Source organism: Thermomyces dupontii (genome assembly GCF_041956625.1).
Source record: "Thermomyces dupontii strain NRRL 2155 unplaced genomic scaffold VTN31scaffold_8, whole genome shotgun sequence".
In the NCBI taxonomy this organism is placed as follows: domain Eukaryota; kingdom Fungi; phylum Ascomycota; class Eurotiomycetes; order Eurotiales; family Trichocomaceae; genus Thermomyces; species Thermomyces dupontii.
The window spans coordinates 495,790-511,846 of NW_027192314.1; the positions used below are offsets into that span (position 1 = coordinate 495,790).

Here is a 16,057-nt window from a genome sequence, read left to right on the forward strand (position 1 = left end):
TGGAGGCGCTTGACTTGCGGTTCCCGTCTAGTCTTCTTGCTTTCTGTCGATTTTGTGAACTGGAAAGCTTGGGCTGTATGAAAATGATTTCCTTTTCTTTATTCCCGTGTTAGAGGAGAGAGAACAAATTCAAGTCGAACCTGGCGGTCGGTATTTGTAGACATGCTTTTGTGCCCTTGTTCAGTGATTAGAGTGAGAATATACATAGTTTAGTGGACTTAAAACAAGGACATTATGTTCTTGAATGTAGTGACATCAACCATATCTTATGACTTTGTTTATGCATCTGCTGAGGCCGACCTGTTGAAGCCCTACATGAACGAACTCCGAGTTGTCCAGGTCATTATTGCCCATGGGTGAAGTGAAGTCTACACTACTCAATGAGCAAGAGGTTATCATTCGATCCCATCAACCAGGATGGACTCGGCAAAAACTAATCCCTGTCTACAGTACCTATATTCCTCAATAACTAGAGCGCTGCAGCTTCATTAACACCATTCGCTGCTGTAGCTAACGTGATCATGAGAACATTCATTCATTCGTGCACTCTAGGTGTTAGCGCAAGTGTTGAATAAAGAAGTAGTTATTTTGGCGTACTTCTAGGAAGAAGAGTCACAGATCCCACGATTCCAAACCAGTCAGCTTACAGTTCTCCCCTTCCTTCTCGAGCGTGATCAATTGGCCGATAGTGTAGACGGTTTCGCCTTCTGTTTCGAGGACGCTCTTTACGGCGGCCACGGAATCGCGCTCCACCACCAGAACCATACCGATGCCGCAGTTGAAGGCGCGGGACATTTCCTTGGATTCCACGTTGCCGGCCTTCTTCAGCCATTGGAAAACGGGCGGCAAGGGCCAGGTAGTCACATCGATATGGGCAGCGAGCGTCGTGGGCAGCATGCGGGGCACGTTCTCGACGAGTCCGCCGCCGGTGATGTGCGCCATGCCCTTGATCGCAGAGGCGAAGGTTGCGGAAGGGATCGTGCTGGGCACTTGGAGGGCTTTGAGGAGCGGCTTGACGTAGATGCGTGTCGGAGTGAGCAGCGCCTGACCGAGGGAGATGGTGCCCTCGGATGATGCCCACTTTGACGCGGCTGGTCCGACAGGGAATGGGGAGGGCGAGTCGTAGTTGAAGCCCGACCGCTCCACAATCTTGCGGATCAGCGAGTACCCATTCGAATGGGGACCGGAGGATGCCAGGCCGAGGAGCACGTCGCCGGCGCGCATTGCCGTGGTGTCTGGGAGGATGGTCCGCGCGTGCTCGCCGCTCGTGGGGATGGCACCGACGGCGGCGCCGACAGCGTCGTAGACGCCGCCCACGTACAGTCCCGGCATCTCCGCGGTCTCGCCGCCGATCAGTGCGCAGCCGGCCTCCACGCATCCTTCCGCTACGCCGTTCACAAACGCCGTCGCCGTCTTGACGTCCAGCTTGCCGCAGGAGTAGCAGTCGAGGAAGAACAGCGGCTCGGCACCCTGCACGACGAGGTCGTTGACGTTCATCGCCACCAGATCGATGCCGACCGTGTGGTGGATCCCCATCATATGCGCAATCTTGAGCTTCGTTCCGACGCCGTCAATGGCGCCGACCAAGGTCGGCGAGTGTGGATGATACGCCGGATTCGCTGCGGCTAGGGAGAACGTGCCTCCAAACCCGCCGATGACGGCATCCGACCCGGGCCGGCGAGTGCGAGCGACAGACATCTTGATCTTGCTCACGAGTTCATTGCCGGCATCGATTGAAACACCTGCCGCCGCGTATGTCAGACTGTCGCTTGCGCCCTTGTCCCGGAAGGCTCGATGGGCAATATCCTTGCGATAATGCATTCCTTCAAAGTGGATAGTCGAAATGCCAGCATAGCTCTTGCGAACAGCGTCCTCCAAGGTGGGGGCCACGGACGTAGCCGCAATCACACGACCACCGGATGTTTGAAGGACATTCTCCTTGAGAGAAGTGCCCGCGTGGAAGATGATCGTGTCTTCAGGAGTTGGACCCAAGGTAATAGGACGGCCCTTGGCGTACGAGCCTGGATAGCCCTCTGCTACAGCGATGACCGTCGCCGAGAATCTCGGTTCGACTTTGATGGAGACGCCATCAAGCCAATGCTCAGTGCAGGCAACCATGATCTCTGCCAGATCGGTGTCCTCGCTAAGTAAAGGCAGAATCGTCTGTGTCTCCGGATCGCCTCCTCGAACGTTGTATTCCAGCACCCTGGGCCCGTTCTTCGTCATCATCAAGCCGGTGAAGAGGATGCCGACGAATGGATAACCTGTCCCTCGTCGGGTCGTACATCAGCAATATGCCTTGTGTCAACCTAGTGTTTTCAGAACAGGGCCACTACGAACCTTCCCTTCGCATCCCTCTGATTGTGGGCTCTACGATCGTGCGATCAATCTCCTCAAGCACGTCTTTTGAAGCGATCCGGGTTGGGGCGTAGCAGCCCATGCCACCGGTGTTGGGCCCCTCGTCACCGTCAAACACACGCTTGTGGTCCTGAGCAGGAGGCAGCGATTTAATGGTATAGCCATCACTGAACGTGAGAATGCTCAATTCGTCACCATCAAGGTACTCCTCAATGACAACTTCGTTGCCTGCTTCGCCGAACTGATGATCCAACATAATCTCCTTCAGGGCTTTGTGCGCCTCGAATTTGGATGTTGGAATGATGACGCCTTTGCCGGCCGCAAGGCCACTGGCTTTGATGACAACGTCGTAGTCCACAGAATCTAGATACTTGCGGGCAGCCTCATAGTCGGAGAAGTTCTCATACTTGGCCGTCGGTATCCCATGACGCTTCATGAAATCTTTGGCAAAAGTCTTGGACCCTTCCACCCGTGCAGCGGCCTTTGAAGGTCCAAAACACCTGATTCCAACTACACACTTCCGGTCAACTTCCACGTCGGGCGGCTCGCGGATGACATCCACTCACCTGCCTGGAAGTAGCCTTGGATGCCGTCGACAAGCGGAGCTTCCGGTCCCGGCACGACGAGATTGATATTATTTTTCTTGGCCAGCTCGACAAGGCCCGGGTAGTCATCGGCCTTAACATTGGCGTTGACCGTCTTGGGCAATGTTCCCAGTGCGGTCCCGCCATTGCCCGGAGCGACAAAGATGGCCTCGACTAGGGGTGATTGACTGAGCTTCCATGCCAGCGCATGTTCACGACCGCCATTGCCCACAACGAGGACGCGCAAGCGTTCCTGGATCATATTGCACGTGCCTGCTTCGGCTTCGACCTAGGATACTAGGGGTCGACCCAGTCAGCGAAAGGCCTGATTCCAATTCTGGAAGCATGCGATCTTGATTGTCGAATGACAGCGAGAAGAGAAATCAAATGCAATTGAGGGCGAACGACTTGACGAGTCCAATGCCTCGAGATTTTCTCCAGAAGCCCTAACCACTGCATGGAGGTGGCTAAGGTGGCGGGGATAGTACAAGGGTGCGCATATGGCATATGGACAACAGAGAAACAATTGGCATACCTTGTCTCAGCAGTATGTCGAAGCAGCTACAGAAACAATATCGTTCGCTAATATTGCCACAAAATCCAGTCTTGTTGGAGGATAGGACTTTTTTTTTTTTCTCGTACCATACCTGGCGGAGAGCTTACCACCCCACCATTGCAAAAGTTTCTTACCAGACCGTTACAGGTCAGTCAGATGCACCAAGAGCTGAATGTCTACTATCTTCACCTCAATGAAAGCATGAACATGAGTTGTAAAACAATTGATACACAATACAGACTGCTGAATCTCTGCAGCTTGACATTTTGAGTCGCAATGCACAATGATATCAATACAAAATGTTTATTGAAATCCCAGAATAGCCGTTGAATATTTGCGTAAGATACTGAACGATATCTCGACAGCTAATCGTGGTAGGCGGTGTGAAGACAGCTCAGGAGCGCGGCGGCAGAAAACGACAAAAATGCATGCAGCTTGGTTGGATCGTGCAAAGCATCTTTTCACGACAGAGTACCGTAGTGTCACTCTGAATGCCTCTCTTCCGGGCGCCTCCTCTGTCTCAGTTTCAATTGCTGAAATTGTTTTGTCTGATAACTGTTCCGTTGAAATTGAACGCCCAGGTGGCCTGAATGTTCCGGTCGTCTTTGCGGTCTGTCTCAGGCCCAGTCCGCTGCAATGTTTGCCGGTCGTGTCTCCTAGCGTGCAGAGTTCAGGGTGCTGTCAGATGGAAGCGATGCTACACAGACGCGCCAAACTCCCCAAGTCAACCGCGATCACCTCCTACACCTCCGGAGAGCATCTCACTTGACGGTGGGAAACCCGGCAGCAGTACCAATTCCGTAAGTCGCCACGCTTCGTCATGGGCCATTTGTCTCGGAATGCTAACATCTATAGTGCAGACTCAACAACATGCGACGCCAAAGCCCCAGAACCAACAGAAAAAGTCGCCTGCAAACCAGCGACGAAAAGTCAGGAGCAAACAAAAAGCTCGGCGGCCACCCGAAAATGCAGGAACCCGGAAAGCAAGCCCACGGCGCAAGCCAAAGGCCGTGAAGAAACAGCGAAGGAGACCAGCGCCTCGTCAAAAACGCGTGAAGCAGACACCCAAACCTACGCCCAAGCCTAGTCCCAAATCTACGGCCACACCTTCACCCACACAGCCGGCGAACAGCGAGATTTCGTCGAGCTTAATCAAGGAGAAGGTGACCGGTTCAGTGAGCTCCGACCAGACGTCCGTCACTCGTAAGTTCGACGCGTTGCTGTCAGCGACAAGGAGGGTTCTGACCAGCTTCTAGCCTTGCCAATTCCCCGAAAGGAGGTGCCCAGCTTGTCTTACGGCCTCGAGAGAGTTCTTTTCAAGTACGTTTGAACGGCTCGTGCTCGAGAGCTCACCAAAGGACTAACCAGAGATTAGCCCCGGTGTCTACCACTTGCGTGACCCCCGATCGCGGGTGTACAACTTTGATCCATACCTTGGCACGATCATGCCTGTCACGGAATTCGATTTCCAGTGTCTAAAAGAGTACATCACGTCGTCCAAAGATGAGATGTTGATTGATTTGGCTCGGAAACAAGGGAAGAAATATGTTGGATCTTCTTCTAGCATGACCTCCGTTCTGGCCCATTTCCACTATCTCCTGTCTGCCTGGCGAGCGCTGAACTTGGACACTCTGTCAAGGGGGTTCCCCGAAGTATTGCGGTCGTTCACGCGACTGACGAGAGCACCGGTGGCCATGTTCCTGCATTACAAGGATGGTGTGTATGCCATCGATGCAGACAAGGAGTTCGAAACGGCGAACATCCTCATGAATCTCGGCAAGTCGATGGAGAAGCTCCTGACGCTGCCGAAAGAGGAGTTTGAACGGTACCGCAGATCGAACGTCAATAAGATCACAGCGGAGGAAGAGCAGGCCAATCCTGAAGCGTACCATTATTCCACGTCTGGGGACTTTGTCATGCGGTCCCAGCTGGATGCGTATGACCCACGGCTACCGGGCACGGGTATGTTCGATCTGAAGACTCGAGCGGTTCTGTCGATTCGAATGGATTCGCGGAATGCCGAAAAGGGGATGGGGTATGAAATCAAGGGTCGGTTCGGAGAGTTCGAATCCTTCGAGAGGGAATATTTTGACATGATCCGCGCCGCCTTCCTCAAATACTCTCTCCAGGTCCGAATGGGACGGATGGATGGCATCTTTGTCGCCTTCCATAACATTGAGCGTATCTTCGGTTTCCAATACGTCAGCCTAGAGGAGATGGACCTAGCGCTGCATGGACAGGAAGACACGTCACTGGGAGACAAGGAGTTCGAACTCAGTCTCGCCTTGTGGAATCAAATTCTCAACAAGGTCACCGAGAGATATCCCAAACAGTCCCTTCGCTTCCATTTCGAGACACGCGATACTGATGATCCGTTCATGTACATTTTTGCGGAACCAGTCACGCTGGAGGAAATCGAGGCAATTCAAAACAAGAATAAGGAAGAAATCGACCGCATGCAGCGCAAGATCTTGAATTTGGATCCTCGACCGGAGGACGAAGCGGAAGAGGAAGACACGTCCGCCAAGGAATTGCGGTCCATTGGCGAGGAAGCAGAAGCCAAGCGTCTTGAAGCAGAGATACTTTCCGGGAAGACAGTGGGAGAACAGACCCCTCCGTCATCTTCGGACAGTCCCAACCGTGAGGTTATGGCTTTGATTCTACGGACCCGATCCAGCGTGAACGGGCGTCGAACTGCACGCCCCATGAAGCTGACTGCGGAGGACAAATGGACGGTCGACTACGAACTGAGTGAACTGCGGGGTCCGCAAGTCCACAAGTTGTACGAGGCGACGAAGAAGCGCCGTGCGCAGGCGTTGGAGTTCCGCGGTGAGGATGAATCCGACGGCGCGACATCAGCGTTCATTCGCCGGTTGCGGGAGCTCGCGCGGCAAGGGCGTGAGTACCGCAAGAAACAGCGACAGCTCGATGAAGAGAAGGGCATTGTTGTGCTGGGAGACATCAAATAGTCGTCATCTCCTCAGTTGCGGCGACATCCGCGAATGAAGCGCGGTTACTTGTATAATATGGGATCCCATGGTATTGGTTGGTTGTTTGGCTTGAAGTTGTATTTACTGCATGTCAGGGTCATCGGGCCTTTGCTGGAGAAGTGTTGGACGGCTCATTGTGTCATGCTCGACTCTAATATAGACTTGTTTGCATATTCAGCGTTCTGGCTGTTGGATGATCAGATTAGATGATTTCGCCAATTCCGGAAAAAAAAAGCTCTATTTGTTATGATACATGAGATCGGGTACCTGCCATATCATTAATAATAGAGACGCCCAGAAGACGATGCATTGGATATACGGACATCGCGAACTGATAAATGAAGAACCGCGAACCAAGGGATCAACCCGGTATGCCAACAAGAACTGATACATCAAATCATCAAGAGACCGTAAACGAATCGCATGACCTTGCGTCAACAGCTGATATACATTCCGCAGTGTAAGATGGGAAAGTTAGGGAAGATATGTAAAACGTCACTCGCGCATCCTCAGAACTCCTCCTGTTCTCTGAAGAACAGCGTGAAGCTGATAATCGTGCCATATATGAGCAAACCACCGAAAATCGACATGATCATGGCCGGGACCTCGATTGCACCGCTATGCGCGAGGACACTTGGCAAAGCTGCAGGATAGCCATTAGCAATTCCCCATTTTCCCGTGCGATTGAACGTCACATACCAATGCCCATCAAAACCAAAAACCCTGTCAGAAACCGGCCAAAGTCCACCACGGCGCTGCCGGAGCTCTCGATAAAGTCGTCCGGATTCCCAAAGCGACTGCATATCCAGTTCGGAATCGGCGCGACGACGTAGGTCGCAGCGACGAGGAGAGGGAAGAGGTTTTGCCAGAGGGCCGCAGAGAGGATGACCAGCAAGAAGCCGATCGCGAGGACCTGGTTCACGGTGGCTGTGTCAGTTCCGTCACTCGGAATTGTCGCGAGATACGCATAATTCCGCGGGAGTCAGTACGTACAAAGGAGAGCGCGATTATGGTTTTGAGGCCTTGCGTTGCCATGGTGGAAGGAGGATGTACGGTCGATGCCAGTGGGATGTGAAGGCGCCTAGCTGAGAGAACAAAACAGGGCGGGATGCGGGTGGCGCGCAGCAGGTAGAGTACGATGCTATTGAAGCATCTAGGGACCTGTGCGCAAGGCGTTGTTCATGCCAGTTTGACTGGCGTGTGGTGGGCGGCGTATTCTGGTGATGACGATGCCTAGCAGCTGCAGGAGTTCGGCCCTGGACGGTGACATCTGTAGGTGTCGTCAGATCACTACCAAGATCAGGAAGTACGAGATTCCTAAGTAAATTCCTATTCTGTAATAGCCCATGGGTCATTGGCTGCGTCGGATGCAAACTAGACAAACTTCCCCCATCCGCCATGTGATATTGTGCAAGAAAGATCGACATTCGAGCTTCTTTACTACATAAAAAAAATTGAAAGAGATCAAGTCTGCCATTTCTTGACTGGAGCTGCAGAGTTCCGTTCCTCACCCGCAGACAGGCTTGCAATGGCTAAGTCTCAGGATGTTCCGTTGGACGAGGTGCTGTGGCGGTCGCCGCAACATGTCGAGATGATGGGAGGCTTTCTTCACTCCAACAACAGTACGCTCCTCGAGGACATAGCTCAGTTGAATAGAGCCGTTTGACTGACGTTGGAGCACGAATAAGTTCTCTTTTACTTTGCTGAGTCACCTTTTTTCGATGCGACTTCGAATAACGCCTCCCTGGCAATCCAAGCTAGCTACAATGAAGCATTTCGACATTATATCGAGACACGCGAAGCCTTTGAGGGCAGATTAAAGACAATGCATGGCCTGGAGTTTGTCGTGGCATACGACCCGTTGCAGGCGGCCGCCCAGTCGGGGACAACGTTTGCGCATCCGCCGGGGAACATCTGGGTTATTCGGAAGCAATTGCGCCGTAAGCGGCCTGGATTAGAAGATGATATCGTGGTGCTGTCTACATACTATGTTGTCGGGGATGCCATCTACATGGCGCCATCGATATCGAAGATCGTTGGGAATCGAGTCGTAAGTTTTGTTTGTTTGGAGTATGTGACAAGTGGAAATACTGACCGGACAGCTTACTTCTGTCACATCGCTGACCAAACTACTGAACACTGCTTCTCCACTTCCGATCTTCACTCCTTCTCACGGACATACTTATCTGCCACCAGAACCGAAGGCGCAGGATACTGTCCAGGCGACAACACAATCTCAACCAAGCAAGCAGTCGTCGCCAGTGCCAGGTTCACAGTCCCAGCCAAAGACGTCGGTTGGAGAAACTAACAGTCAACCGGCCGATGCAGTGACCGACACTCGGAACTTAATTGAAGCATTTGGCCTGTTGTCCAGGTATGGCGACGAGTATATGGATGAGAACCCGCTCGTGGGTGAGCCTGGTTCATTCATTCTCTCAAAGACCAACGAACCAGCCCCGGTAGGCCGACCCCCTCCCAAGCCAGCGTTTCAGCCGCCTGGCAGGACGGCAACGCCGGTTACAGAGGCGTCGACGCCGGCAAACCGGAGCGTCAGGGGTGCGGACAGTGATGCAGACGCGAGGGAACGGGTAAAACAAAGAAGGTTAGCATGACAATGATCTGGGGAATTGGTTTTGTATCATCATGATTTGCTTTCTTGGTGGGGGAGGGGCGTTGGTTCTGGTTCCCATTTTTTCTGCATTGATACCCTAGAATTCGAACGTCTGGCGTTTATCGGGATTTGAATGATGACATGGGAGAACTATCTACAGTACCCGTAGATTTTATAAAGTCCATGAAATAGACAGCAAGCCCAATATGATTCGAGATCTTAGGTACCCGATGGAAAGCCGCCCCAGAATTGACTCATCCACTGGATCTGTGTTCCAGTTGAAATACAAGTTGAAATCTGGGATACGACCGCCATTCTTCCACAACGGCCATAGAATTGCTCCATTGTTGAAATTTTTTCCTTTGTGGCGGTGTGATTGGTACTGTCTCCTGTTACGACACTGCTGCATAGATTTCTTTGTCTTTAACTTTGGTACTTCCGTCGTATCACAGTGACAGAAACGGAGGCAAAAATGAGCCCAACAGCAACGGAGGAAACCAAGCCATTAGTCGTCTGCGTCTTGTATGTTGATTTCGTACGAGATCTCGCAATGTGACGAGAAAGCTGACTGCTGAGGCTTCCAGCTGCGGATCGGTGGCGGGGTCTGATCCCGCGCATCTGGAGGCCGCGCGGGCCCTGGCCCGAGAATTCCACAAGCACAACGTCCAGCTGGTATACGGGGGAGGCACGAATGGGATCATGGGAGAGATTGCCCGCACGCTGGTGTCGCTATCTGGGCCGCAGGCGGTCCATGGGATTATTCCGCGGGCACTGGTGAAGGTGGAAGAAGGGTACAAGGATGCGAAGGAAGCCGATGCGGGGACAGGCCAGGTGCAGACGGGGTCGGGCAAGACGCATGAGCGGACGGTGACGGGCCAAATCGCCGCCGAAATCAAGGACAAGCGGACACGTATCGTTGAGTCCGAGTACGGCGTCACGACGATCGTGCCGGACATGCATACGCGGAAACGGCTGATGGCGACCAAGGTGATGGAGGGTGGGCCTGGCTCGGGCTTCGTCGCGCTCGCCGGCGGCTTCGGAACCCTCGAGGAGGTCATGGAGATGACCACCTGGAACCAACTGGGTATTCACAAGGCCGGCATCGTTGTCCTGAACATCAACGGCTACTGGGACGGCCTCCTGGACTGGGTCCGGAACTCCGTGGAAAAGGGGTTCGTCAGCAAAGCCAACGGCGAAATCCTCGTTCCCGTTACCAAGGTCGAGGACGTCCTGCCCAAGCTGCTCAGCTACAAGGCTAGCGTGGACCGGTTCCAGTTGAATTGGGGCGAGGAATAGAAAGGCTTCATAGAAAGAGCGGTTTGCAAAATGTTGTATGCATGGCGATAGACGTCTACGTGAAATGATCCAATTCCAAACTCATGTCCTGATAGAAATTCCATCGTTCAACAAGCATTTGTTAAAAGGGCAGTCTTGTGTGGTGCAAGCCCGGCAAACATGATCATGCATCTACCTCCATAGCGCCGCCTTCTTCTCCTTCTCCGCTAGAACTAGACCCGTCCAATGCCTCCAACAGAGGGGCGACATCCTGTCCATCATACAATCTGAATGGCTCGATCTTGTTTTTTGAGCCTGGCGGAGCTATCCCCACCACGCCCACCGTTGTGTTCTCGATGGTCAGCTCCTTATCCTGCGAGAGCGTCTCCTTGAGCGCCTTGAGACCATGTGCAATAAGCTCCTCCTTTGAACTGTCGGCAAACTGGTCAAGGTTCTTTTCGAGATACGTCCGCGCCATTTGCGATCGTGCTCCGATCGCGCAAGCAATCATCTCTTGCGTCAGTCCAGATGGCTGGAACTCGTACAGATGAGCCCCCGAATCATCCACCCCGGCCACCAGCAGTCCTACACCGTACGGCCGTTTCCCGTAGATCTGTGTGTTTGTTTGTGCGCGCTCGCCAATCTGCGAGAGAATCTTCTCGAGCGAGATTGCCCGTCCGTACGTCAGCCGTGAACTTAGAGACTGCTGCTTCATGAAGTTTGAGAGGACACGGGCGTCAGACGCAAGACCCGCAATCGCGATTCCCAGGTGCGAGTCGATTTCGATCACTTTCTTCTGGTATGAGGAGAGCTCTTCCGCATTGCGCTACAATATCACCATGCGGTCAGCTCTTCCGCAACGCCGTAGGAAAAAAAGAATATCGAAACTGTAAAAGAAAAGTCGAGATCTACCTTCAACCCGGCAAGCACCGCATGCGTCTTACTCACAATCCCGACCACTACCGACCCCTGCTTTACGGCCTCCTGAGCATATTCGACCTGGAATATCCGGCCTTGCGGCGAACTATCGCGTAGAATCCACAGTCAGCATTCCGGCCAGGTCCGATGCACATCCCCCGGCTCACACTCACAAGGTTACGGAATCGTTATCGTAGTTGTTCCTGAACATGACGGAAGGTAGTCGCCAAAGTATGGGGCGGCGAGGGAACCTTTTGGGAAGACGAAAGTGCCGGGATGACTCTCAGCTTTCCAGACGTGTCAAATTGGAGTGATGTTGAACAAAGACAGAGCAATTCCGTGGCCGGGACGTTGGGATCGAAATCGAAGCTATGATGACACCAGGCACAACGACGACGCGTTTTGGTTAGGTATTGGGAGCTCCAGCCACATGTGTGGCTCGAGCTGTCAAGCCACAACTACTCGTAGTCCGGCCAAGAGGGGTCAGAACTACCCGGAATGCAGGACTCCGTACTGCAGTCTCATCGAAGTTTCGAACCATCAGTGATGACTTTCTCTGATTGTTAATAACCGACTATCCAGGACTTCGACGTGCGAAACAGGGCTATGTTCAATTACGCAATGGTTGCTCTGAATTTTATCCACCGAGCTTCCCATGTGAAGTAACATATGAGTAAAGTAGTAATTACTCAAGTGCTAGCAGGTTACTCTGAACTGAAGTTGAGTCAGTTTCATCATGGAGATAAATTGACCACGAGAGGGCCATCATATCGCTTCATCTCCGACAGTTGGTGCTCTACCAATCGTCTCCAAAGCCTTGAAAGTACTCAAATGTCAAGTTCAATGCATGAGCAACTTGTCTACCTCCTGCAAGCAAACGGCCGCTGCAATCCAAGGAAAGCTGTTGCATCTGCGGATGGCGGTCATGCTACAGGCCTGATCCGTCAGCGCAACATAGAAAGTGGCTATGGATCGCGCGAGTGATTCATCCGTCTCGTCGGTTTCTAGCCCAGTGATGAACGAGGTGGTCCAAGTAACCAGATCGTCGTAAGCTATCATGGACTCGTCAATCCCCAAACCACGGCGCCAGTGAGAAGGGAATCACTCACCGTCTCTCAGTTTCTTTGAATTCTCTCTCTTCCGTACCGTCTGCTTGCTGTCCCCCATGATGTTGCCAATGAAGACTTCAGCTTCAGTCAAGGTCGATCTCCATGGCATATCAGAGAATTCCCACATCAGCTCGTCGAGGTAAGTTTGATAACTGTGCAACAAGAGGTGAGAACAATGGACATTGTCCATTGGAGGAGGGCATGTACCTGTTCTTTGCTTGATATCCGACTGGGATACAATGTCTCCATTCGAACATCGCGGTTTGTCGCTGCACATAGTCCCATAAGGCGCCAAGGACATCGGCAGACGGTTTCTCCGACGAGATCCTCCGCGAATCATGCAGGAACTCTCTCTCGTCGATTGCCCGATAGAGTTGTCCTAGAATGCGCTGGCTTTTGTAGTAGCGTATTGCTGGCCGCCTGTCACTGTCATCGAGATCATCGTCTTCGGCTGGATGTTTCTCCTCGGCCAGGAGGGCGTTGAGATCATCAGCAACCTTGACTCGCGGTCCAGGCTTCATCCAATCGGGTCGAAGAGGTGGCGGGCGAGGTATTTTGGCGGGATCAACCTGGTTCTTGTCAACTTTGCAATGCACAAAAATTCCTATTCAGAATTACTATTTAGCCTACCGGCTTTCCCGTTTTCGAGAAGTCGACCGCCATCGAATGCAACGCCGCCAGCTCCAGGCAATTCTTGCTAAAGGTCCCTTTTTCGTTCCGGTCGGCAAAGACCTTGTGGGCCTGGGAAATGCGCCCAAGTTGGTCACGACGCAGGAATGTGACGAAGAACTCGGAGATGTCATTCCGTGTCACGGGGCGATTGAGCACGACTTCCTCGCTGCGCGGATAGCTGGCCGGCCGTGCTGTTCGCCGAAGTCGGAAACGTTTGTCGGAGATGACACTAAACAAGTCACCATCCAAATCACCGCCACTCAGTTGACTCGGCAGGTCCCGGCTGCCATGCTGGCTAAAGACTACACAGTTATAAAGTTGACGAAGAGGGGAACCATCTGGCACGTCGACTGCATTTGCAAGCTGTACGTCACCAGGATGGAGAGCCGGAGACCGGGTGACAATGACATTCTCGCCGATGATGGCCTCGGTCTGGGAACGATCGTTCAGGATGGGAACATATATCTCTCCTTCCTTGAGGAAGCCAGTCTCATCCATGATCCCAAACAGAGTTACACCATTGGGCACACGAATCCTCGCTCGGTACTTGAGGTCCCGCAGCTTGACGAGCACTGCAAGTTCAATGACTTGGTTCAAGAATCGATCCTGACTGAAATGCAGATCCAATGAATCGAGGACGCCAACCAGATAAGGTAATCTGGTGGATTCTGCGATAGGTGCCTGGTGCTCCAAGAAATGGGCTGCCCGGCGAGCAGAGCGGATGGTATCTCGAAGAAGTTCAATCTCCTCTTTCTGCAGTTCAAGTAACACGTCGCCAGCGACTCCGAGATCTTCAAGGACCTTGATCAGATGAGTATTGAGGAAACAAGGTAGCTTGCTGATTCCTGAGTCACAAATTTCCAGATTCCAGTCGTCGGCTTCGAACTTGATCATGGATGGCCGAAGGCGGATCTGTGGACCTTCAAGGGTGCTATCCAAAGAAAGCATTCCCTTGGCACCTGGAAAGAGAAAGTGCACGGGAATGTCAGTATCGACTTCCTACAATTGACAAACTTTCTTTGTCATGATCCATACCTGAGAGTCGTATCTGGAACACAGTCGGTCTCGCTTTTACACGCCGCGAGTACTCGCGACAGATTCTGGTCAGGATGTCTTTTGACAAAGTCCCGCAACCATCGCTGAAAACCCTTTCGTTTCTTTTGATATCCGGTGTGACGGTGACGATGTTCCGATCGATCGGGATCGAAGCCCGAGTATCAGAAAAAACCTGTCCCAGCCGCGCGGCAAACTTGGCGGGTGAGAAGATGTGTTCAAAGTGACCGAGTTTGCGGATCAATATATCGGCTGTGATCAACTCACCGCCGGCTTGGAACGGAGCCAGAAACCAGCAGGATCGTGATCTCAATGACGAGTGTGAGAACCCAAGAAACATAAAATGCCGACCGGCAATGACAATGCCATCTCGCAGGACCTCTCCATATCTGCCGTTGAAAATCTCTTCCAAATCGGACGTTGGGTCGTACATGATGGAATCGCCGGCTTCGTCGACGAATTCCACCCGAAGGAAGAAGTCGACATAATCAGAAAATCGACGGAGCACGCGATTCAAGGCTTCCGGGTATGGACCATATAAATAGATACCTGTCGGAGTCACACTGGCTCTGTGAATGTCCACTGTGTTTTGAGGCACATAGACCCGCTGGCCCGTTTCAGAGTCATCTCTGGCATGATATGCAGCTTCAAGATCTAATATGTGCTGTTGAATCGCCTGAACATTGAAATCGACACAGTTTGCATGGGGGTATGGCGGGTACAGATTGGCCGGCAGCTTCTTGAGGATTTTGGCGACAATTTTGGGCGGATTCCTCGTCAGTAACTCATCTATACAGGAGTATAAGTTGGATAGGTTGGAAATCGATAATTCGCCGTTCCATGCAAGCATCTGGAGTTGAAATTTGACAGCGAAGGGGAAGGAAGATTTTGCTACTAAGTCAGCCAAAAACTCAGCCAGACGGTCGATATAGTCACACTCGCTGATGTGTCGATCTGCCCAAAGACTCATTTGGGGGATTTTATGGTAATTGGACAGTTTCCGAATCGAATAAAGATCTTTGGCATCTGTCAACATGACGCGCCAAACGAGGGACGTCGCGACAACAAGCTGATGTCCGGAATCGACAAAGCTCAGTCGCTTCTTCCTCTCTTCGCACTGCTTGTTCATGGTTGATTGCACCTCGTACAGAGCCGGCGAAACACTGCAGGAGAACGTGACAGATGCATGGTTTGTTCCCAGATAGATGCACTCATTGATGATATAGTATTCGAAGTCCAGCCGAAGGCCCTTTCGCCGTTGAGAGGGATGGTCCATGGTTATGACAATCTTGGATCGTTCGAATGTGATTTTTCCCGCCGAGGTTTGGAGATTCCAGCGATTTACAAAGACTGGATTCCCATCGTCAAAATCGAAGACTCCACAGGCTAGGTCTCGAATGGGAAACACGTTTTGTCTTTGCGGTGCATTCGGCAACGTGCTCGAGATAGAGAACTTGTCCAGGGATTCCCTGAGTTTTTCTGCCTCGTCACGGATTGATTGTACCAGAAACGGATCTGGCTTGTTTCGACTCTCTTCAATGTAGACAGGCGTTCCCAAGATGACGAGCCTCTGGTGCGGTTGCGCTTTTTGGCCCTTAGAGATCCTGGGGTATCTCTCCAATAGTTTTCTTGCTTGCGCGACATCGGGGATAGTGATGATGGCATGTCTCCTAGGAAGAACCTGACAGCCAAAAGCCTCAATACCGAGTTCCCCAAGGATTGGCGCAAGTTCCTTTTTTAGCCTCTTTTCTTTCAGGCGCTCTGGCACGTTACGACAGAAGATATCCATTGTGTGGTTCGATGAAAACTCCAGGAGATGGTCTGGAAACGGGCAAAGTCGGATACGGACGATTCAGTTCAGCCGGCGCGGCCTGACTCGTCATGAGCGGATTCAACCGCTGCTTCTCTCACTAGCCTTTCTAGTGATTCAG

At 52.3% G+C, this 16,057-nt stretch overlaps 7 protein-coding genes across 7 annotated transcripts; 3 read left to right on the forward strand and 4 right to left on the reverse strand.

Annotated features, from left to right (window-relative positions):
* Positions 1-612: 612 nt before the first annotated feature.
* VTN31DRAFT_6963 (uncharacterized protein) lies at positions 613-3,204 on the reverse strand (the record flags this gene model as incomplete). The annotated part of the gene is made up of 3 exons (XM_069407631.1): positions 613-2,264; positions 2,341-2,868; positions 2,925-3,204. 3 exons carry the CDS (start codon positions 3,202-3,204, stop codon positions 613-615), a joined length of 2,460 nt encoding a protein of 819 aa, XP_069258266.1.
* An 884-nt stretch (positions 3,205-4,088) lies between these two features.
* Positions 4,089-6,467, forward strand: VTN31DRAFT_6964 (uncharacterized protein; the record flags this gene model as incomplete). Its single annotated transcript, XM_069407632.1, has 4 exons — positions 4,089-4,298; positions 4,359-4,701; positions 4,755-4,818; positions 4,874-6,467. The coding sequence occupies 4 exons, from the start codon at positions 4,089-4,091 to the stop codon at positions 6,465-6,467; spliced, it is 2,211 nt and encodes a 736-aa protein (XP_069258267.1).
* Positions 6,468-6,997: 530 nt separating this feature from the next.
* Positions 6,998-7,523, reverse strand: VTN31DRAFT_6965 (uncharacterized protein; the record flags this gene model as incomplete). Its single annotated transcript, XM_069407633.1, has 3 exons — positions 6,998-7,131; positions 7,188-7,401; positions 7,482-7,523. 3 exons carry the CDS (start codon positions 7,521-7,523, stop codon positions 6,998-7,000), a joined length of 390 nt encoding a protein of 129 aa, XP_069258268.1.
* Positions 7,524-8,016: 493 nt separating this feature from the next.
* On the forward strand, positions 8,017-9,100 carry VTN31DRAFT_6966 (uncharacterized protein; the record flags this gene model as incomplete). Its single annotated transcript, XM_069407634.1, has 3 exons — positions 8,017-8,110; positions 8,177-8,538; positions 8,591-9,100. 3 exons carry the CDS (start codon positions 8,017-8,019, stop codon positions 9,098-9,100), a joined length of 966 nt encoding a protein of 321 aa, XP_069258269.1.
* Positions 9,101-9,571: 471 nt separating this feature from the next.
* Positions 9,572-10,395, forward strand: VTN31DRAFT_6967 (uncharacterized protein; the record flags this gene model as incomplete). Its single annotated transcript, XM_069407635.1, has 2 exons — positions 9,572-9,621; positions 9,684-10,395. 2 exons carry the CDS (start codon positions 9,572-9,574, stop codon positions 10,393-10,395), a joined length of 762 nt encoding a protein of 253 aa, XP_069258270.1.
* A 163-nt stretch (positions 10,396-10,558) lies between these two features.
* VTN31DRAFT_6968 (uncharacterized protein) lies at positions 10,559-11,503 on the reverse strand (the record flags this gene model as incomplete). Its single annotated transcript, XM_069407636.1, has 3 exons — positions 10,559-11,200; positions 11,287-11,398; positions 11,466-11,503. 3 exons carry the CDS (start codon positions 11,501-11,503, stop codon positions 10,559-10,561), a joined length of 792 nt encoding a protein of 263 aa, XP_069258271.1.
* Positions 11,504-12,132: 629 nt separating this feature from the next.
* Positions 12,133-14,559, reverse strand: VTN31DRAFT_6969 (uncharacterized protein; the record flags this gene model as incomplete). Its single annotated transcript, XM_069407637.1, has 5 exons — positions 12,133-12,344; positions 12,402-12,553; positions 12,609-12,970; positions 13,032-14,032; positions 14,109-14,559. 5 exons carry the CDS (start codon positions 14,557-14,559, stop codon positions 12,133-12,135), a joined length of 2,178 nt encoding a protein of 725 aa, XP_069258272.1.
* Between the last annotated feature and the right edge of the window lie 1,498 nt (positions 14,560-16,057).